General features: G+C 36.1%; 1 protein-coding gene across 4 annotated transcripts in view; it reads left to right on the top strand.

The window, feature by feature from the left end:
• The window catches only part of AKT3 (AKT serine/threonine kinase 3), a 154,146-nt gene that overhangs the window by 95,781 nt on the left and 34,711 nt on the right, over window positions 1-23,654 (top strand). For all 4 annotated transcript variants that reach the window (XM_068155504.1, XM_068155495.1, XM_068155515.1 and 1 more), the window contains 5 exons: window positions 1,688-1,819; window positions 3,681-3,746; window positions 5,364-5,432; window positions 14,145-14,267; window positions 16,143-16,271. In XM_068155504.1, coding sequence (XP_068011605.1) covers window positions 1,688-1,819; window positions 3,681-3,746; window positions 5,364-5,432; window positions 14,145-14,267; window positions 16,143-16,271 — 519 coding nt within the window. The remainder of the gene's footprint in view (window positions 1-1,687; window positions 1,820-3,680; window positions 3,747-5,363; window positions 5,433-14,144; window positions 14,268-16,142; window positions 16,272-23,654) is intronic.

Genomic DNA, 23,654 nt, shown 5'->3' with positions numbered 1-23,654 from the left:
TTCTACCCCTGATGTAAGCATATTTCAAACTGACTCTGAGAAATTGGTTAAATTATATTCACAGTTGACTGACAGCTACTTCAGACCCACAGAATTAGCATCATATACTTGAGCTTAAAGGAATGAGTAATGTCAGGAGGAAATTTTGCCCCTTAGTCTTTCTCACAAGAGAATATATTTCACTGCCACTGTTTGTGATTGCACACCAGGGATATGGCCAATAGATCTACATTTGGAATGTTTGTGAGATACATAGGCACTGTTAGAGGTGTTTTAGGGATAAGGAAAGTACTAATCCCACAAGCAGAAGGTTATCTGGAACATGAGTATTCAAAAAAATTGCTTGAGGCTGCAGTTGGTGATAGACAGAGACACTGGGAAGATGAGAGATAAGCCACGATATTTTATTTCCCCCCCCCCATAACTAGATTATCTCTATTTCACTTAACAAAACTGAGAATTGAAGTATAATTACTTCTTATAAATGTTTTGTGGTGTATTTTTCACAAAAAAATGAAGGTTTTTGATACTGTAGGGCAATACTATAACAAGAATAGAGGAGTGTGTTGTCTTTCAGAGCTTTTAACTGTTTTCCTCAAGGTTTCTGGGTGCTTTAATAGGTTGTGTGTTGTTACGTGGTGCTGCAGATAGCAGTCAGTGCCAGTAGCACAGGTTGCTGAAAGATGTGATATGGAAACACCCAGGGGAAGCCAGTGATTGGCTCCGAGTTGTCTGAAGATATCCTGCTGTCTGTGCAAGGTGACCATGTGCAATTACTGGATCCTCAGCATTGTGCTGTTTTCTCTACATTCTCTTTGCAACTGATGCATAGACCATAGGGTTGACACTTCTGAACAGGCTGTGAAATGAACTTGTAGAAGTAAGATGATAATTAACTCAATCTTTGTGCTTGTTGATGTGGCTAAACTGCTTTGGGATCTGAGATCATCTGGTTATACTCTTTTCATGTGTGACACTACAGTTTTGCTAATAAACCTACTAGACTCAAATTGTCTGGTAGAACCAGTTCCAGGTGTACTGTGTTTAACCAACAAAACTAGGGCAATACTAGATGATTGAATGATCTCTATAATATGGTCACATGGAAGAGGAAAACTTGCCACTTCTTCCTTTTTCAGACCCAGACCGATTAATGTAAAAACCATGTAATAGCTATCTGCACTCAGATTTTTAAAAATCTGCTTCTAATGCACAGATTGCATTGTTGTACAGTCTTACTGGTATAATATTGCAGTGAGGATCATGCATGTCAAAAAAGCCATCAGTGCAGTACCTGGTGTTAGGCAAAGCACACTGATAATGCTGTGTTCATGTGTCCCTGGTAATACAGGAGTTGATGAGCTTTCTTAGATGAGGAGCATTCATGAAATGCTGGTGTAGGCTTAGACTTCCTTTTGTGTGTGCTTTGTAAAAGTTAAGAGTGTGTGTGTATTGTTGCTGTGCAGTACTTGACTTTAGAGAACTATAATACTATTACTGAACAATGTACCCTAGTGGCTTAAGGACACAGTCAACTGTTATGAACCTAATGATAGAAGAGTTCCTATTTTTGTAAGCCATGCTTACTATATTGGTAACAGCATTTAGTTATATGTGAACACACTTGTGTTCAAACTGGAGCTAGATAGCACAAGTCTTGCTAAACCTTGTTCTTTGCTCCTTACAGACAATGAATGATTTTGACTATTTAAAACTGCTGGGCAAAGGCACGTTTGGCAAAGTTATCCTGGTCCGAGAGAAGGCTAGTGGGAAATACTATGCTATGAAGATTTTGAAAAAGGAAGTTATTATTGCAAAGGTAAGGAAGGTTATATTTTTAATACTGGGTAATTCTTTCAAATAGAATAATCAGCATCTAATATTGGTAAGAATTTTTGGTAGTAACTGAGTTTGACAGAAATGTGTGTATTTTCAGGAACGAAGAATACAGAAAAAAGTATGTGTAGCCATTTTGCATACCTTTCCCCAGTGTCTTACAGTCCAGAGTGTGCTAAAACATTGAGAAAGTTCACTGGGCAGAAAGGTAGTGCAATCCAAGTTTAAAACAAGGAAAACTGCATTATAGGGTATATTACATAAAATTTATTTCTAAGTCAACACTAGGCTTATTCAGATAAATGCAATTAGTTAAATGGGCTTGTGCTCTGTTTCTGCTGTGTTAGGTAAGATTTCTGTGTGTGAGACTAACAATCTCATTTTTTCAGTTTTTGAGACAGAAAAGCCTGAGGCTGATGTCTGAAGAAGTTGTTTAAGCTGGTGTTGTCCAGTTGTTTAAATTTCATAGTGTGTGTAGTCATACATTTACTAAATTTAAGCTTGCAGATCATCTACTCTGACCTTTGTTTCTAGCAATTACAAAGTTTTGAGTCCCACTTGCACAGAAGAAATTGAGAGCAAGATGCCTACTTGTTCTTATCTTCATGAGACAGAACTAAAAATAATCTCAATTATTAAATAAGGAAAATTTTCAGAGATGTGCATCTGATTGAGATTTTTGAATGCTTGAGGCTAACAATGCCAGTATTTGTAAAAAATGAATGTCAGAATGGCTAAACCAGCCAGTGGCTTTTGGCTTTCTAGGTCCCTAGCATCCTGGAGAGGGGGAAATCACAACACATATTACATGCAGAATTGCATCAAGTGGCTATGTATTCATAATCTGAGCTTCTTAAGTGCCCTGCTGTTATCCCTAGCCCTGGGGAGCTGCTTGCCATTAGAGCACAGGGGGAGCCCTCTTCCTGCCATCCTGTCCCCCTGCTCTCTGGAAACCTGATGGCATGAGAGGCCACAAGCCTGTCCAACAGCCTCATTTTCACTGCTGCAGGCTGCTTCTCACCTCTGGTGTACCTCCTGCCCTTCAGCCACCCAATGGTCCTGGCTTTGGAGGGAGTGGAGGACAAGCACAGGTGAGCTGGGGCCTGAATTAGTTTATCTTCTGTTGGCACAGGGCTGATTTTAATTTTCCTTGTGCAGGCATACATACAGGAGAGTGTCACTGTCTCACTCCTAATTACCCCTTCCTATAAGTCTGGCTAGAAATGGGCTGGGGTTGTGTGGACATTCCCGTCTCCCATAGATGAAGTCCATGTCCTCTGGGAAGGAAGTGAGGTCCAGTCAGGGCAGTACTGGTCCTAGGAGCACTGCCAGCCTGGCTTATAAGGACAACTCAAGTGGGTGAGGGAGGGTTTTTTGTATGGCTGCATGGTTTTTAAGCAAAAAACAAAATATGCAACAAATTGTGCAAATATTTAAAACCAGAAAAACTGACTTAACATTAGGATTTATACTTTCCTGTTGGTTACTACCTTTGTATATTTCTTGCAAAAGGATTCACTCTCTCTGTATGTGTGTTCAGGTGAGTCACAGCAGAACAGTGAAGTTGTGACAGTGTTTTTAAACTATCAAATCCTTTCCTACATTGGATATTGTAATTTTAAATGAATAAAATAAAATAAGTTAAGTTGTGTTTTGCCAAACTTAAATTTACTTTAAAATATTTTCTCAAAACACATTATTTTTCATATTTCTTTCAGGTTTATTAATTTTCCAAAAGTGTACTGTATCTTTCTCTCTTCAAAAAATGTTGATCTTTTCCTCATAATTAAATGACAATTGGACATCTCAGTTAAGACCTACTTCTTCTACTCTTTATTTCTTAGGATGAAGTGGCTCATACACTTACAGAAAGCAGAGTATTGAAAAACACCAGACACCCCTTTTTAACAGTAAGTATTAAGAATTAATTTAAATAGGATTAACAAGTAATTTTCATCATAATGGGTATTTCATTATGAAAATAATTTATGAACAAATTTTGAAGTCTTTGTCGTGATTATTTATGAACAAGCAGTAGCTATCTGGTGCATATGATGTCCTTTATCAGAACATGTGTTTAAGAGTTCAGAAATAAAGTTTATTGTAATTTTGTAAAGCTTAACTGCACTGAAAACAAATTTAATTGTAGTATGTAACCGTAACACAATTTTGGTGATTTTTTTTTGCATGAACACTTTCAAAATAAATTGTTGATTTCACATATTGTCAAGTAATTTTTACCAGGAAGAATTCAAGAAGTTTGATAAAATGTTAAAAATCACTATTTGTTCAGCGTAATTAGCCCATGGAGCAGCAAAAGTCAAACCCCACTGCTTCAAGATCTTTGCCTTCATATGGTTAATATTTAATAGAAAGAAAATACTGAAAAAAGATATAAAAATGTGAAAATGTATGACAAATTATGATAAAATACTTTCACATTTTACTACTGACTTTCTTCTGTAGAAGTAATTCTGATTCCTTTGAGAATATATTAGAAACATTTTCATTAACTTCAAGAGATAATAAGCATATATTTTACAACAAGGAGACATTGTTTTCTTTTTTGTATTAAAATATCAAAGTATAACATGGAAGTTTTACTGTTTAGAAAATCACAAACAAACCTTTTAGACAGCAGGTGATGACATTTACATTGCTTAGCCAAAATATTCTTGGCAATTTGCTCAGGAGAAATTACATCCTCGAAAGTTTCTTAAATCACAGTGTAAAGGTAAACAGAAATAGGTGTGATTCCAGTCAAATTGTGCAGTAATGTTACTGCTATTGTATTTTTATATCTCTCCGATATTATTAAAAAAATATTTTAAGGAAACCTGCAGTATTTAAGTCACATCAGTCTCCTTATGATTTTTCTACATGCAGTTCCATTGCACTGTACTTCTTGTAGGCCGAGACTACATCTCTAGACTTTCATCGGTAGCATTTTTCCAAGTAAAATCAAATGATCATTGATATGTCAAAAAATTTAATAGCAGTTTTTGCAATTTTAAAATTATACATAAATAAATACATTCATTTGGAACTCAGTGTTTTTAACATTGCATAGTAAGTGAAACTAGAGACTCCTTGCTTTGCAAACGTAAGCAAGCTGGCAAGATGACTAAAGATTTCATTTAGCAGAAGTTAAAAAGACCCTTTTTCTTCAGTGGCATCGTGGAAATGAACATCATAAAATATTATGAGTGAAAATAGCTGGTACTGTGTATGGCACTAGGAAATGAAGTATAAAATTGTGTGATTTAGTAAATATTTAGTGTTTTATTATAGCAGGCATGATGATTTCCTATTAGTGACCATGTGTCAGAGATGAGGAAGGACATGAAGGTTTTTGTGTCAACTTAATCTCAAGCTCCATATAGGAATTTGCACTTGTAATTACTCTGAAAATTCTCACCAAGTCAGAATTGTCTCCTTAAGAGGATGAAACTAAATTTTGTTTAAGTGTAAGAAACTGGGTTAATACAAGATGATAATTGATTTGGTTTTGCTGTTTTCTTTGCAAGTCATTGAAATACTCCTTCCAGACAAAGGATCGTTTGTGTTTTGTGATGGAGTATGTTAATGGAGGAGAGGTAAGTTTAGAAGAAAAAAAGTTCTGCACTGGGTTACACTTTAAACAATATTTTTTTTTCCCTTTTCTGCTTTCTAGTATCTTTTAAGGTTTGGGGGGTGTGTGATTTTTTATTTTTTTTTTTAAATCTCTAAAATGGTTTTATTTAAAAAGCAGAAATCTGTTTTATAACTATGTTGTCAGAAGTAGTTCCTGTTCTTGAACATTTAGACTGTTGGAATGATGAAAGATAATTTCATAGTAGAGAAATAATTACAAGTGGCTTGCTTATTGTTTTCTTCTTTGAGTATATTATAGCATGTTCTGAAATGAAATGATAAAGATCTAGTGCAAACAAGGATAAACGATGTTGCCCACTCTTGCTTCTGTCCTAAGGTGAATTTGCCATTGCAAAATCTATGAGAAGAGTGATGTGTTCATGTTTTTCATTACTTAATCCCTTCACTTGCTGTGTATTGTGGAAGTTTCAACTTCAGTGCTAAACTTGAAGTGTCATTAGCCTTTGAGCTGTTGCTGTCCTCCAGCTGTTTACTGAAGAATGGAATATCAAAAACTATACCTGTCAAATGGAATTGAAGAGAACTGCAATCTAAGAAGGTTTTTATCTAGCTGTTATATGCTGTTTGCTATTCAAACTGTGTCTCTTTATGACATGAACTAGGGATTTTTCCCTATTTTTACACTTGACAGTCTCTATATGCTGCATGATAACATTAAAGGACTAAATATTTCCACTAGCTTTTTTTTATTAGAGGACTGCTTCTTCATTCAGGAAATGCTGCAGCATGATACCATGTTTTGCATTGCCCTTTTGCAGTGTTCTCCTACAGTAAATCTGTTTTTCAGCTATAACTCTAATGCTGGAGCACCCCTTATCCCCAGAGTACCTGTCTTGCATGCATTGCTCTGGTGATTTCTGGGCCATTTGAGGCTCTTTGACATACTCAGAATCACAGTAAACATCTGGTTGGAAGAGACCTCAAAGATCATCGAGTCCAACCTTCAACACACAGCACTGAAGAGTCAATACTAAACCATGTTCTAAGTGCCAGGTCCACATGCTACTTAAACACCTCCAGGGATGGTTACTCCACCAGTGCCCTGGGCAGACCATTCCAATGTTCCTCTCTGTGAAAAAGAAACAAGGGAAACTTGTCCATGGCTGTCTTCTGCCAGGCAGGACTAACCACAGTGTCTCAACACAGGAGTCTAATACATGAGGGTGGCTTGTTTGACACAATATGTATAAACCCCATTCTGGACATGAAGGAATTGAACAGTTTTGACTAGTTGAACTAGGCAGAAATGCCTTCCTTAGCAGTAAAGGAATAACAGCCTTCTATTGCACACACAGCTAGCTCACTTGACATTGAACTTACGTCATCAAAATTAAGGCAATGTGTTTCAGCCACTGCTCTGAGGGCAGCTGCTGGACACGTGCAGAGTGTGTGATCTCTTAGCTGACCAATTGCACACAACAAAAAGCAAAACAATAGCATTCCATGTGAGCCAAGAACAACATCCTCACATTGGCACCCTTCGATTGGAACATGCTGCAGAAGCCACCTCCTTCACATGCTGGCACATCTCGTGAAAAGATTTTAACTTATAGATGTGGTTGGGTTTTACTGGTTAAGGGATTGATAACAAAGAGTATAAAAGAGCCACTCTGAGCAATACTCTCTTGAGTTAGGGACTTAAGTAGGAATGGCTTCATTTAGGGCTGCTAGGGACTTCTGCTTCTGTTAGTTTGCTACTTCTGGCAAGAGCTTTGGTGTAGGGATGCTGTGAGGGATATACTTGGGACTTCTGTTTGCTGCTATGTCTGTTAAGGGCTTCCAGGACTAATTCTGTAAGTGGGACTCTGAGACTCTGTAATGTTGGGGATTCTACAATGCTACAATAAAGGATTTCTGGGAGGACCTCTGAGATTCTCTGCTATCTGCATTTCTGGAATCTCATTGCTGTACCACAATGAAGTTTGTGCCTTCATTCGTCACCCAATGGCAACCTGTAATCGGAAAGGAAAAACAAGAGCAGTGCTATCTACAATGAGTTTTAAAAGTGATGACTTTATAAACTAGCTAATTCTTCTTGGTTTTTCCTGTGTGATACCTTATTTAATTTCTGTTATCTCAGAGGATGCACTGTCAAAGTATGTTGTTAATATCAGCCTATCATCAGCGTACATACTCTTTGAAAGATAATTATCTGTCCTATTTGAATGCAGAACAGAGCCCACAGAGACTGTTTTTGACCCCTGTCTTATGACTGAGAATACTCTGACATGGTGTTTTGATCAGGCTTATATCTATTATGCCTCTGCATTGGGTGGTGCACCTTGTAGCAGCTGTTTAAACATCTTGTGTCACAGGTTTCTTGGTGGCAGCCTGCTTTTGCTTATTGGGATTTGAATAATTACAATGTACTTTACTAAGAGTGGGGTGCTTTTTTCCGGGTATGATGCTTTTGTTTGTCAATACTACTCATGTTCTGTGCTGGTGGTTCCCTAATTCATTGAAACCAACTGTAAATTTTTGCCACAGTGGGCAATTTAGCCCTTCAGAGTAGGCAGTTTTCTTTGAAGAAACTCTCTTGATTTGGTTATGTGCTTCTCTTTGGCTAGAGATCTGGAACAGTAAGTTGGACAACCTGTCCTTTTTAATAGGAAAATCTCTATCCAGTCTTACCAAATTTTCCTGTGAATTTCAGAATGTGGTCACTGTCTGAGTGACTAAGAAATACAAAGAACTTCGTGTTTGTAAAAGTAACCTTGCTATTAACTCAGAACTGAAACACTGCACAAAGCTGCACAAAGTTTAGCCAGCATTTTAGCCATTTTTAAGCATATCTCCTATACCATGCACAGACTTTTACTGCTTTCCTCTACGGTTCTCTTTGTGTTTCAACAAAGTTTAATTTCCCTCCAATGGTTTCTTACAGATGAAGGTGTTGAAAAAGCAACTTTTAGTTATAGCTGTCCAGTGGAAAGTTGACTCTAGGAGTACTATGTTGCTTTTGATTCTCTCCAGAGCAGTACTATCTCCAGTGTGTTTCTGTTTAAAATGCCTTTAGATTAAAAATGTCTCCTTAGTTAATTGTGCCTGAGTCAGTTGCTTCAGAATTTTTATGGATTGTGTCTTTAAGGAGCACATTACCCAAGCAGTCCTCTGAATGAAGGAGTTCTTGAAATTTTTATCGTGTTCTAGACTCTCACCCAGGTGAGAGCAAGAAAATGCCACAATTTAGGTTTCTGTCCCACTACAGTAATATAAAGTGTAGTCAGTACTAGGAGTCCTCAGTTCATCTTCTATGGCTTGGGAGGAAAATGGTCAAGGAGGCGGGTCACTGAATTTCATTCAGGAGAAGAAGTTGTATTGTATGATTGTAAATAAGATACTTCAGTACTTGTTAAAAATCTAAATCCATGTTAAATTTCATATCCCACAACAATAGTGGCAATTTATCTTTTCTTAGCCATGCTGATGTAACTTTAAATTAGTTAGACTCAGTTTAATAAGGGAAGAATTTCTAATGAAAATGTAATTGCATCAGTTTTACTGGTCTCTGCAAGTGCTTTTTTTACAGTGTACAAACTATTAGTGCAGTTCTGCACCCCTCAGTCTAAGAAGGACATTGAAACACTTGAACATTTCCAGAGAAGGGCAATGAGGCTGGTGAGAGGCCTTGAGCACAAGCCCTACGAGGAGAGGCTGAGGGAGCTGGGGTTACTTAGCCTGGAGAAGAGGAGGCTCAGGGGAGACCTTATTGCTGTCTACAACTACCTGAAGGGTGATTGTAGCCAGGAGGGGATTGGTCTCTCAAGCAACCAGCGCCAGAACAAGAGGACACAGTCTCAAGCTGCACCAGAGGAAGTTTAGGCTGGATGTGAGGAGAAAGTTCTTCACTGAGAGAGTCGTTCGCCATTGGAATGTGCTGCCCAGGGAGGTGGTGGAGTCACCATCCCTGGAGGCGTTCAAGAGGGGCTTGGATGTGGCACTTGGTGCCATGGTTTAGTAGTCATGAGGTCTGTGGTGACAGGTTGGACTTGATCTTTGAGGTCTCTTCCAACTGTCATGATTCTGTGTGATTCTGTGATTAAATTCTCCCTGACTTCCTTAAAAAAACCTCAACATATTCTGTAGCTAAATATATTAAAGTAAAACATTAGATTTTTTTTTTTCAAGCGAACTTTTGGGAGAGAAATATCAAATACATTTTTCTCATACCGATGGCATTTACAGTTAATTTTCTGCTGCTTAAGGACCCAAACTTGAAATCTCTGTTGTGGGCTCAAAGTGAAACTCTTCTCTTTCAGTGGTGGTTGTGTACTTTGTGGGTGAAGCATTTAGCAATGTCTGTAGATCATAAACTGTATTGCAGTATAGAGCTAGAATGTTACTTCTAGCATTGTGATGACTTCTCAGTACCCTTGTTGCCCTGAAGAAGTTACTCTAAAGTGGCATCAAGACATTGACATTTGATTTTAGAAAAACAAAGGCAAGACATATTTGTATGTCTTAGTTGCAGTGACCAAGTTTCACTATTAAGACTTTGAAATAGCATATTTAGGAGTGTGTAGTACAATAGTACAAGTGGCATTGCATGATTAACTGTGTTTTTCACTTTGGTTCAAAATATGGAATATTCTTGTAAATACTTTAAAGTAAAACTATTAGTATTTACAGACAAATACAAGCATACTGTAAAGAAAATAAGTACAGGTTTTGTGTATTTTTTTTGCTGTCCCTGTCCTATCATTATTTAGAAAAAATTCTGTACAGCTGCGTTGATGGTTTACCTGTTGGTATTGATTTGCCTGCTCATCCTTTTGTAATCCATATAATTTTGAGTACAGTGTGATTGCAGTACACTAGGAGTACATTTCAGTGTTCCACCAACTTCCAGGCCACACAGAATGGTATGACTTGTGGTATGAAAAATTATGTTCTAAGAATGGCTCTTTATTCTTGGGGAATTCTTTTGGAGTGTACATATCCCAATTTTGTTACAAATATTTTGTTTTAAAGGTTGGAAAGCTTTAGAAATTAAATTGATTACATGCATTGTTCTGCAGAGTATCTGACTAATGAGTTAACTTCTTTCTTTGCACTTTCAGGGTAATTTCAAATGCCACACTTTGTAGCAAACTTAATTGGTAATTACCAGTATAATAAAGTTTAACTCTAAAATTTGTTGAAATAGTTTCTCCACAGCAGAATTCTGAATCTCTCTTCCACTTGTCATTTTTTTCCCCACAGCTCTTAACTTCAGTTCATTAGGCAAAAGATAACTAAATGTAGTGTTGTAATTAACATGTGATACTACTGTCTAGAAAAGAAGATTTACAACTTACCTAATGAAAACTAACTGACTGTTGTTGTAAGCCTTGTCATTTTTATCTTGGTTGTGTCCTGTTTTGTTTTTCTAAACTCTTAAATAAATGAGAAAATATACCTTAGCCTGAAGTTACGATAGTCCACAATAAGGGTACTATATATCTTTTGGTATAGAATGTGCCTAGAAGCAGTATAAAGTCTGAAACAATAAACATATAATTCAAAATTTCAAGGCTGCTACTGCAAATGCTTTGCAAAAGAGTCAAATCTACAGGCAGGTATAGAATGTGTTTAACTGCTGAGCAAATCCAATATACAAGATCCAGAACCAGCTGTGCAACTTTGAACATGCTAAAATGGGTCAATAGGATGTGCAGAAGTTTAACGTCAATTGATTTAAGGCTGTGTCTGTTATAGATTTGTATCTGCAGTTGAATATACTTTTTATATTTAATCTTTGACTGTATTTGTTAAATAATTTGCATTAATTATTTTTTTTTCTTACTAAAAAAAAAAAAGCCTCTAGGCAACATTGTTTAGTTTTTAAAGATAGACGTACTGGCAAATTTATAGCTCTGGTCTTCACTGTAGCTATACCCCTCTTACGTATGCATCAAAAATGTTTCGTGCAAAATGGCGTTCTTCGTGCCAGACCTATTTCTACTGCAATTACAATGACTTTATAGCACATACTTAAAAACCTTAAATCAATAAATACAGCAAATCAATAAATACAGGAATTTTATTTACATAATCTTCCATCACATTTCTTCTTTACGTTCTCTGACTTAATAAATCAAATCATTATTTTCTGACAGTTGTAAATAGAGCCTTGTGGCATAATTGCTCCAAAATAGGGAAGCAACTAAATAGCTGAAAATAATGCTATTATCTCACCGAGTTAGATCTTTGTATTATAATTTTAAAGTTTGCCTTAGTGTCCTCATCATGTATCTGATTGTATGAATTCGTCTTTAATGTGTATTTGTATATCTAAATGTGCATTATTCATTAAAAACTAGCATGTATGGTTTGATAACAACCCTGCTATGTGCAACAATCATATGAAGAATGCATATGAAGAATGACTGTAGTGCCATACATATTGTTAAAATAAGCTGAGCTGGGAACTTGTGGTCTCTGGCAAAGAAAGCATTGTTGCTGGTTGTTTCTAGCTGGTCATTTTACTTGGAAGTTAATTTGAATGAATATCAAGAACATTTTGTTGGAAACAAACACAAAAGAAAATTAATTTTTCTTAGGTTAACTTGTCAGGTTATAAACTTTCATGTTCAGATTGGGACAGGAACTAAGCACATCAGTTGCTGTCAAGTATCCTGAGGTTTTAGAATTTTCTATCACTTTGCTGCTCAGCTACTGGATTAATCTCATACAAAAATTTCAGTAGTCCTTTTGCATAGATATGAATGTAGGGCTAACTGGAAGTTAAGTTAGAAATTTTTGGAATGTGTTTGCTATTTATGTGCCTTAAAATGTGACCTGAAAGTTACCCTTTATTTTGAATTAATTTTATTCCATCAAAAAAAGGGAAAACCTCCTAAAAATGAGTGACATGAACATGATGATCTTAGGGGTCTCTTCCACCACAAACAATTCTATTTTTATTTATTAAAGACACCACAAAACAGACGAAACAGCATAAATTACATTAATTTTGTATTTGGATGAAGATTTACATCGGGCTGTTTGTTTCGTATTTAAGTCTGGCAAAAATGTGTGGAACCTCCCCACAAGTAAAGAAATGTATTTTTTTTCCCCTGTTGCATAATATGTGAGATACATCATGAAGTCATACTTAGTTTCTTAGTCTGTATGGGTTTTGTGTTTGCATTGGCAAGCAGTTTTAAGTACAGAGAGCAGGTTACTACAGGGAGGGCTTTTGTCACCACCAGGGATTGGTGTTTAAACAGGGAAATGAGCAGCAGGAGCAATTGAAATAGCTAAAAAATAGTGATCATCCTTGTCATGCAGGTATTCCATTTGTGTACAAGGTGTCTTGAGAATTCAAAAAGAAATTGAAAGTGTAATGCATATACAGTGAACAAACTCAGAACATTCTCTTCAAATCGTACTGCAGTTTTGTTTTCTGTGAAGTCTCTGCTTAAGTATGCTGCCAAAAAGCTCAGTTTAGTGGGAAGTTTGTTTAAAATCAGAAGGAAGTAATACAGAGGTTTTGAATTATAACTGTTAGGAAAGAAGTTGACTTATAGTTCTTATAGAATTGTAGATTTCCTACAGCTGTAAAGTAGGTTGTGGTAATGACAGATGTAGCATATTATTGGCTTTTAGCATATTTTTTTTTACTTAACCTGCCATTTCAGAATTCTTATTCATGTGGTATTTTTTGCAGTGAAAATGAAAACCCTGTGTTATGGGTTTCTTTGTATTTAATTTATAAGTGGTCACTTCTTTGTATTTCTGTTTTGTTGATTATAGGCAATTGTTGTAAACCCCAAACATCGTACATTGAAGTAGTAAGGCAGTTGGCCGGTTTAGTCTTTAACGGAGTACAGAAACATACTAATCTTTGCTAGAGGACTTTTGCAAGCCTTCTTAACACATTAAGTGAAAATAGCCATTTCAGAGAGCATTTCAATTAAACAGCTGAATTCTACATTTTGAGGTGTAGTTCCAGGTTCTGAGGGTGATGTTTTATCCAGTAAGATGCTAACAACCTTACAGAACTTCACCTGCAAAGTGCTGCTACTGATAAAGTATTAAAGAGGAGATTAAAAACCCCAAATAAATGTTTACACTGTAGCAAAGAAATACACTAAATACATAGATTTGATTTATAAATCCTAAGCAGTTTCTAGTGGATGTGATATTAGCAGTATGCATGTAGTGTTCTTATAAAATTCCAGTTTACCTGTTCAGTGGAGATCTACTGAAGAACTCAACTTTCTTCAGTTCAAAAGAAAGTTACTAAATGTCTGAAAAACTTAAGGTGGAACCATAACCTGAATATTCTACCAATATTTCTTAGGAGCTTAAAAAAATCTGAAAAAGTGGTGGTGGAGAAGTACAGAATAGTGCTCCTGCATACTTCTTTTTTTTTTAAATTTTATTTATTTTATTTTATTTTCCTTTGGTAACTGGAGGTTAAATGAGTACCAAGCAGAATGCCTTAAACAAGATTGGTATATTGATTAAAACGCTGATTTAACAGCTCGCTTTCTCCCTTTGGAAACCTGGAAAAGATAAGCCAGCTGCTGTCTAAGAGTGCTGAGTGTCCATTGAGAGTACACTATCTATCATCACAATATGGTGATGAGAGGTGTTTTATGTTTGTGTTAATTTCCCCCACTAAATCAGTAATTATTACAATCCTGTCCCTGCTGTTTACCCTGCAGCTGTTTTTCCATTTGTCGAGAGAGCGGGTGTTCTCGGAGGACCGCACACGCTTCTATGGTGCAGAAATTGTCTCTGCCCTGGACTATCTGCATTCTGGAAAGATTGTATACCGTGATCTCAAGGTAAAACAAAGGGGAAAAAAAAAGTAATCAAATTTTTGTTTTTACAGAGACTGTTGGGACAAACACAAAGTAATTACAAAGTTGCACTATTCAGAGTTAATGGGGAAAAGAAAAATCTGTGTTCAGTTTAAAGTTCTGTGTCTGATGAAGGAGGTCATTTGATGCAGTAATCTATAGATGGGTACATGACTTTAGCTTGATTGAAAAAAGAAGCAGCATACCTTAGAAATAGCACTTGAAGGAGATGTAAATTTCTGATCCTTTAAAAAAGTTTTCTTCATTACTTAAAACTTGGGATTTCAACACAAATCTCAAATAAAATTCTCACTGTCCCTGAACAAGGGGGACAATAGGTCTGCATTCTGTTAATCTTACTAAGTAGTCATGTTCTTGTATGATCTGAAAACATTTGCAACAATTCAGAATACTTCAATAGGAAAATAATTTCATCCATAATTTAAAAAGCATGTTGTTTTTTGCGTCTTGAGAAAGATACACAATACTGGAATGTAATTTGTTTTAGTTTTGCCTGCATATACAGCTGTGTATCCTCTTGTTGCCTGAAGCGCCATGTGACATAGTACGATCCTGCTTTCAACGGGAACATTTTCTGATTTACATGGAAGAAACCTCTAAATTCCATGATGAGGCTACTTTGTTTCTGGACAAGCCTTCAATTTCTTGAACAGGAAATTGAGCCTTCCTGTTATACAGGCACCTTAGTGGAGTTCATTTAGGGACGCCTTTGTATGGGAACTGAGGTGTTGTAGTAATATGAAATGCTGTGAAATCTTGGAAAAATAAGAATTATGTAGTCAGGGAAGGAGAGGGCATGATTTTTGATCTTCGTTATAAATAACAGGAAAAGAGAAATTTGACATCATTAGTCTTCTATTGAAGATGCTTTCTACTGCATCTTCTTTGTATGACACTATTAGTCTCATTAGGAAATGCATTCCTCTGAATTGTATTTCAGGCTTTATTCAGACTTATGGATATCTTCACTACACACATAATTAGAAAACAAGCCAATATTATTTGTTGAGAAAAGCTGCTCAGAAATACCATTTACTTGGTTTTAGTTCTAACTGTATTTAAAATATTGCTAATAAAAAACTTGTAAAATTGTGTTAGCTGTGCTTTTTAGTTAAGCCTACAGTAAATACTGCAGTAGTTCTGCTGTTCTTGAAGTAATTCATAGCAGGCTATATATTCTGTTTTAACATTTCAAAACAAGAATCATGTATTTAAAAAGCAATGCAAAGCATACAAAGGTACGTATACACAATTCAAGAACAGTGTCTTTGCAAGTATACAAGGAGGAATTTACCTCAGGGTTTTGTTTTTAACAGTAGCCTCTCTACATCCAATTTTGTCTATTATTGAAAAGCTTATGTAAGATGCAGGTATTTTAAAGATTTGTGGTTATATATTAGCTGTTTCATGTCAATTTAGTAAGTAAAATGCATCTGGATAAATTAAGGTCATGTTACAGCAAATGCAATCTACGAAGTTTGACGAAATACCAGCCAGGGTTGTAACCTTGAATTACTTGATTATATTTTAAGAATATTTAGAAAATTACTTTGCTTTGATTCTATGGAAGATGCAGTGCAACAAACTTGCAAAACTTCAGAATGAAAGATCACACTTTGACTGATCTGGGATTTATTGTTGTAAAGTATTAAATAATTATTTAAAATATGTAACAGTAGACACTGTTAAATGCTGTAATACAATAAATGGTGTAATTTTAAAAAATTAATTTAATTCTATTGCAAGCAATAAGTCTGTATCATTTTTATGAATTCCATGTAATGCATCAGCCTGTCCTGTTAAGAAATACTAAGGGAACTTTTTTTCCTCAACATACAGTTAGAAAATCTAATGTTGGATAAAGATGGACACATAAAAATTACAGATTTTGGACTGTGCAAAGAAGGAATCACAGATGCAGCAACTATGAAGACATTCTGTGGTACTCCTGAATACCTGGCACCTGAGGTATGACTTAGAATATTTTATTGTAATAAAATGTAATTATTTTTTTAATTTAATTTTTGCCTGTGAAGTTTGTGTGCTGAAAAGTGTTCATTGTAGTAAAGAACTGATTAGTACAATGCAGTTGTTACTCAGAATTGTATGTACTACTATTCCTTGTGTGATTGCATGTGTATTGATGCTGTGCTTAAATTTTAAAAAGGCCTCTAATGTGCATTTTCTTTATCATGTTTGCCTTCCTCTGTTAAAGTTTTTATTTTCCAATTATTTCTCCATCTGTCTGTCACTTGGAACATATGATTCTGCTTAACTGGGCTGTATAACTAGTGTTTATATAGCCTCAGTGGAGGCGAGGAAGAATAAGAAGGTACTGATTTTGCTGTTTTACTCAGACTCCCCAGTTGCAGGGAGAGTGATATTTTTTGCGAAAAACAGTTGAGTGTATCAACCTCAGGTTGAGGTGGGCACCAAAATGTTGCTGTTTGCTAGTACATGAGAAGTAGCATCCCAGAGGATGCCACCCTGTCTTTACTGTTAATTAGCACTCAGAGTGCCTAACATCTGACTTTGTGAGGACTGATAAAAAGATGGACATAAGGAGGTTGTTTTGGTTCCCTTTGCAGCTCTGGTTTGGTTACTTGAGAATCTGTTGTAGAAGCTCTAGTCACCCAAACGATCTGGTCCAGTATTAATGCTTACAGGTTGCCACTAATGCCTACTGAAAAAAAGCAATGGAAACACTCTTAAAATTGTAGTTTTGTCCTCATTGGCTTCAGTCAATGGTACTGATTATGGAGCTCATAATCAGTGCTGTGTCATTCTGCCTCTCCTCTGGGGCTGCCAAGTGCCATTTAGGTTTTGATGTGAAAGATAGCATTGTTTTTTTACTTAATTCCAAGGATTCTGTGGAATTAGCCCTTCCGTTCTTGTCAGCATTCAAGATTGCTAATTGACATAGTATATGGCTGATACTAAGACAACTTTCTAGTCAATCTAAAGAGCTTACCAAGGCCCCCTCATTCTTACCATTTGTTCTAAGGATTCTTCAAGGGATTTCCTACCTCTTGCATCAACTTGGCACCACTAGAAAGTTTCTATTGCATATTGTCTTGGAAGGAGAATGTGACTTAGTTTCAAGGGAGAACATGAGGAGGCTTAATATTTTCTTTTGTAAGAAAATGTGCACTGTTGTGGATTCAGTTCCAAACAAGAACTTCAGCTTGGTTTTCCAAATGCTTTTTGAATTGTTTGAGTTCTGCTCATTATTCCATCTTTTTTGCGAAAGTTAGATTGAAGTTCCTTCCAACAGGAAAACAGAGTCGCTAAGCCAGGCAAAAGTGGATTTCCTCCTTGCCTGAGATTCTCTCAGATGAAGGTATCCTTGTGTATCGATACTGAATTATTTCCTAAGGTCATTTCAAAATTACTCTTAATCAGAAAATAAGCATACCTGTTGCTGCATTTTCCTCACAAACCTTATGCTTCTGAGATCAGGGTAGTCCTCCCCACCCTCTGTTGAAAAGGCTCTTTCAGCTTATATTGAGGGGGCCTGACCTTTCATATGTTATCTGAGACTGACTATACTGATAGGTGGCGGATCCAGAAAAATGGCTGTGTCCATAAGAAAATCAAATGAACGGTGGGCTATAGGGCAATAGGGTAATGAGACTGCCAGGTTTTCATCTTTGGACCTAGAATTAATTTTCTGGACCATTGCTGATTTATGTTTTGTAACACCTACCTGAAAGTTTTATTCCACGCCTTCACCAAATGCTGTGGTGTTAACAGTGACGTGCAGGACTTCTGGCTAGGCTGTCCACAGGTACATTCCCTTCTTGTTATCCTGTTCTAGTCCTTCCCTGTTTCCTAATGCAGGTATTCTACAGTTTAAAGACTAAAATAGCATTGATGGTGCTTGTCTTATATCGTTATGGGCCAAGCATAAAAGATGATAAGGTATGAATATGTCATCTAGGAAGAAAATAGTTGCTACTGTCAAAAACAGGACTTACCTATGTTTACAGTACATAGATGTGCAACTTGGTCAGAATTATTGAAGAGTAACTTTTTATTTGTGGTATTGTGTAGTCTTTTGAGAATGATTTGGTTAGCTGACAAGTAGCGAAATTCCTTTGTCATCTGCAGTATAACTAATCCAAGCTTCATTTCTTTAAAAGGGTTGGTTTTGTTGTTTGTTTTTGAGGAGTATAGTGGTAATACCTAGCATTTTTCTCCATTCTGAATCTGCAGTATTCCCCATTTGAAAGATATAAAATGTTTTGTTAGGAGTCTGTTTCCATTGATATCCTTCAAAACAAAATTCGGCATCACTATCACATCAGAGATCATTGTGGTGTCAGAGAACAGGCATATATCCAATAGGAAAAAGATGAATTGTAGTCCCTTTTAGGAAATGCAGATGTATTCTTGAATTTTTTTTTTCTTGAAAATACACAAAATATTTCTTTTGCAGTGGCAAAGGTAGAATAGGTCCATATGTCTTTTCCAGACTGTATCACTTGCTTAATAAAGAAAGAATAAACTGAGAAAGTACTGTAAATATACCTGGCAGACACTTAAAAGCAGTTTGGATTTTGATAGTTTGCAGTTCATTGTGAAAGATCAAAGACCTGCTAATAAAGATACAGACCTCTACAGGCTTTCTTTAATAGAACGTTCAGGAAATGAAGCTACTCGGGCAGAGAAATAAGAGTTCTTGCAGCTCTGATCATTTATAAAGGTAACTTCTTATATGAGATTGCAGTTTCTGGGTTTCTTTATTTCAGTTCAAGTTTTCAGAACTAAATGTACAGTCCTAGTTATAGAAGGACAGTCACTTTGATACTAAATTTTGGTGACATGTGGGATGCAAGTTTAAAATACCAGAAGTTAATTTTTAAGCTTTCAGTCTTTTTAAGAAGAGCAGAGAGATGTTTTACCTATGAACAAGCCTGTATGGGACCTTTATGGATGATCATTCAAACGACTTTTCATAGATGTACATGATCAATGATATTTAGGTGTAGTCTAATAACAGGGGAACTGGTTGGACCTCATTAAATTTTATTAGCATAAAATACCAGGCTAGATGGATGAATGCATTCCTGTAAGAGCAGCAGTCTTTTATTTATTGTTTTTCAAAGTAGCAAGATAATGCCAACATAGTTTATGCAGTTACTATCACTTAAAGATAGGACTGTAAATAAGACCCAAGTAGATTCATAGGCTTTGTTCATAGGCATAAGAAGGTCTGCATGTCTTACAACTTATTTTAAAATGAGACCAGTGGAACTGAGGGAAATACTATGATCAGTTACACAGTGCTTGTTTGGCAGCTATTGTCTATTATCTTCTTTTTTTTTCCTTTCCGGTGATCTTTCTTTTAGAAAAGACAGTGAAAGAGATCATATGTAGTCAATTATTTGCCTGAGTTTCATCTCAGAGAAATGAAAGGTAAAAACTCTTTTATCGAGAAGCAACTGCTGTCTCTCCTCACTTTTCACATAATTTCTTACTTACAGCTTTTCTCTTAGGGAACCGTATGGCATTAATGTAGGAATCATCCAAAAATCTAGAACTTGATCATCAAAGCTCAGTGGCTGAATTTCAGCAAGAGGAAGCATGGTACCCTGTACTGCAGGCATGGTTATAGCATGAAGAAACCCTTCTCTCATGTTTACAGGAATTGAAATTGAATGGTCTAAGAAAGTTTTGGTATGTGCAGCTTATAAAATGTTGCAGTTGTTAGAAACAGAAAACAACATTTTGTCACAGATGCAGCTATACATTTATTTAGTTATTTTAATGCTTGCTTATATTGGATTGTAATAATTGCCAGAAGCAGTTTGGTAAAATTTTGGACTGAGAATATGGTGATCTGGCACCTAATTCGTCTGATATGAGTAGAAACAAAGTGATATATGGGCAGAGAGGGAACCAGTGAAATGCACTGAGATGGTGTAGCTTGGAAATAGGTGTTTCCAGGTTTTTCATTCATCATAGCAAAGCATTGTTTAAAAAGGGATTTTAATGCAGATAGAAGTATAGAAGTTGCAGTGCGAATGATACAGAAGAGCTTCTTTAGGTGTGGGGAAACTACCATATTTTGTTTGCAAACAACTGAGGCAGGCCAATTGAGAGAGTTTAACTGAAGCGAGGACGTGAAAAGACCTGCATATTATACTACAAAAACATTTAATTTTGTGGGTAATACAGCCAAGGGACTCCCAAACTTTTTTTGTTTTTCTTTTTTCCTTTGAATGGGAAAAGAAGACCAATATAAGCTAATGCACTCTAGATAGAGACAGTAGAGAAGGACTTTTATGTTAGTCTTGATCGCCCATCATGCTCTTGAGAATAAGTCTCAATCATATTTCATCACCTCCGATGAAGATTTGTGAAGATTAATTGTTGGTGGCTTTTTGAGTTTATTTAAGGGAGGGTGGAGTTCCTGCTGTCATTGGGCTCCTTTTGATTTTGTTGATTTCTGTTAATTCTGGTTTTAGAGAAATTGTAATGACACACTCCACCAAATTGTCTATGCTGGTAAAAGTCTGTGTGTGCAGGTTCATAATGGTTTTGCTAAAGACCACCTGTAGTGATGCGCTGACAAGACAGTTTCATGTACAAAATTCACTTAAAGTTAATTTTTGTTGGAGGGTGAGAAGAAAGTTTGATTCTCTAGCTTTAGACCTATTTTGTCCTTTTCACATTAAAACTGTTTTTAAGAAGTGTATTTATAACCAAAAAATGCTTGCTGAAGCTTAATAGACTTCTGAAGCAAATATCTCCACCATTCAGCTTTTGTGCCTCAGTGACTGTTTGTGGTCACTTTGCACCTAGAAGCAGTATCTGCTGGGTTGTTAATGAACTGCATTCTATTTCTGTGCATTTCTACCCTTGACTTGGTGTTTTTTGCTTCTCCAGCATTTCTGTGAGATTCCATACACCTGTGTAATTATGAGAGTCCTTTATTCCTTGTCCTGTCAGTTTGAAGGGCAGATACAGGCTGTGACTGTCCAGAAGTAGGCTCCTTGAGCATCTTATCCTGTGCCTCAGGCAACATTGTGCAGACAGACTCAGTCAAGATGAATGTGTGAACTTTTGTGGATATATTTCTGGATTTTGTTCCTTTCTTTGAATGTAATCTTTTTAAAGCTGAGCTAATTATGTAGTCTCAGTTTTACTGTTGAGTTAGAGTACCTGATCAACTTTCCAACTGTAAAACAGTTTGAAAATCAAATGCAGCTTACATGCAAGACCCAACAAAATTAGAAGTGTTAAGTACGTTTTGGCAGTTCACTTTTATTATGCCCAGTCCTCAAATGTACCAGCAGACAATCATCTGAATGTTAGTTATTTTTCACATGCTTATGTGATCACACAAAAAGTACATGCTAAAAAGAAGCAGATGGTGACAGATGGGGAAGGTTGAATAAGGTGGTTTTGGAAACCTAGAAAAATGCACTTCTGTAATAGTGTAAAAATAAAAATTCTTTGATTGCCAAGTTAGAATGAACAAAATAGAGTACCCCCTAACACCACCCCCACCCCCTCCAAATTTACAAACCCCCCCAAAACCCCCTTGACTGATAAAAGGAAACGGATCCTGTAAGCGTTCAATGTATATTTAAGAAAGTATGTTATACAGTGTTGTTTTGTCCAAGGCTAGAACATTAATTTTTATCAGCCAGGGACTCGGAAAGATGGTAGTTGTATTGAGTCACTATCATTGGAGGTGTTCAGGAGGAGACTTGATGGGGTGCTTGGTGCCATGGTTTAGTTGTTTAGGTGGGTTGGATTGATTGCTGGGTTGGACACGATGATCTTGAAGGTCTCTTCCAACCTGGTTTATTCTATGTATTCTATGTATTCTTTCTTCCTTTCCAAATTATGTATTCAAATCAGATGTGTTCCATACTCAAAAGAATGCTGTCAAAAGGGTAATTCTAAAATTTAATTTAATAAATTTAATTTTAACACATATCATATTGGTAGTGTTGCAGATTGTAATAATGTTTTTCTTCTGATGTCACAAGAAAGATATTTAGCCCTCCTATTACAGCGGTAAATAAATTGTGTGCAGTGGGGATACTCGTATGGCTAGAGATTATCTGCTACAGGCAGCATTACCTCTTTGTCATATAGACAAATACAGAACTAAGTTAAGTAGAGAAGATACAATAAGCAAAAAGTAATCTTCTGTGTGTGAACTGCCACATCCAAGGTTGTACCCTATGAGGATTGAAGATTCACTTATTCATTTGTATTAGTTGAATAGAGTCTTAACATACATCTCTGTTGAGTTTCATAAGTAAAAAAAAAATCCATAAAATAATTCAAATATGAGGTATGTTTTACTCCATAAAATAAGAAGTGTCTAATCTAATGAATATTTAATTGGTAAGTTTTACCACCACTGATGCCATAAGTACTTTTTATATTAGAGTGTTCGCCTTAACCTACAGTATGAAGCATTATTGCCTTGGGGTGAAGCAGGATGCTTTGATTTTGGTTGTTTGCTTTTGCTTAAAACCAAAAAGCCCCAACTTCTGATAACTTGTTCTTCTTTCCCTGCAAGTATAGTTAGTATGCTCAGTACCTAAACACTGTAGTTATGTTGTTGTGCTTTGTTTAACTGATTTTGTTTTTAGCCTCAAAAGTTCAAGTTTATTTACTCTCTGTTTACCTAGATGATTCATGTGTAATATGATTCTTAGCAAAAGCACAATAGATTTTATTTTACCTGTGGAAATGTGGTTTAGTGTTGGCATGTGCTCTTCAACAGCTGTTTGTTGTATATTTGGCTATGTTTTATTTCTGGGTGAGGACCAGTGGAGGCTGTGAGAAGTAATAGAGGTAATAGCATCTATGCCTGAAAATATTTTCCTTTCTGATTATAGGAGATTCACAGTGTGACATCTCTTCACACTACAACTCTAACTACTAAATTATTTTTTTAAAGGAAATGGAAAAATCAAAAAAGTTGTTTAATCTTGAAATGCTAGAACCTCATGAAAATTCAAGTGTGGTCTTTTTTCCCTTTTGTTATCTGTTATTATGTTTTACTGTACCACATTGTGTCACCTTATGCTCCTAAGTCATCCAAAATGCTTGTGATTTTAATTTGGGCATTTTTGTCAGCTTGGTATTGCTTGGGATGAAACTGATGGAATGTGGTAAGGCAGGGTATCCACAGCAGAACATGTACAGAAGATAAATTAGCAAAAGAGGTAGACTCATTCCTGAAGCCAAACAAAAAATGATGTAATAAGAATTCAAATTTTCATGCAATCTGGTTAATCTCACCAGATACAAAGACTAATTGTCCAAATGCAGTATCAAACTTCTCAAGGGGAAAGGTGCAACAAATATGTAAAAGTAATT

The sequence above is a fragment of the Melanerpes formicivorus genome, unplaced genomic scaffold (genome assembly GCF_026170545.1).
Source record: "Melanerpes formicivorus ecotype bairdi unplaced genomic scaffold, bMelFor1.0.p_v2 SCAF_2, whole genome shotgun sequence".
NCBI lineage: Eukaryota > Metazoa > Chordata > Aves > Piciformes > Picidae > Melanerpes > Melanerpes formicivorus.
The sequence above is the reverse complement of the archived record's forward strand: the minus strand, read 5'-3'. Positions and strand labels throughout refer to the sequence as shown.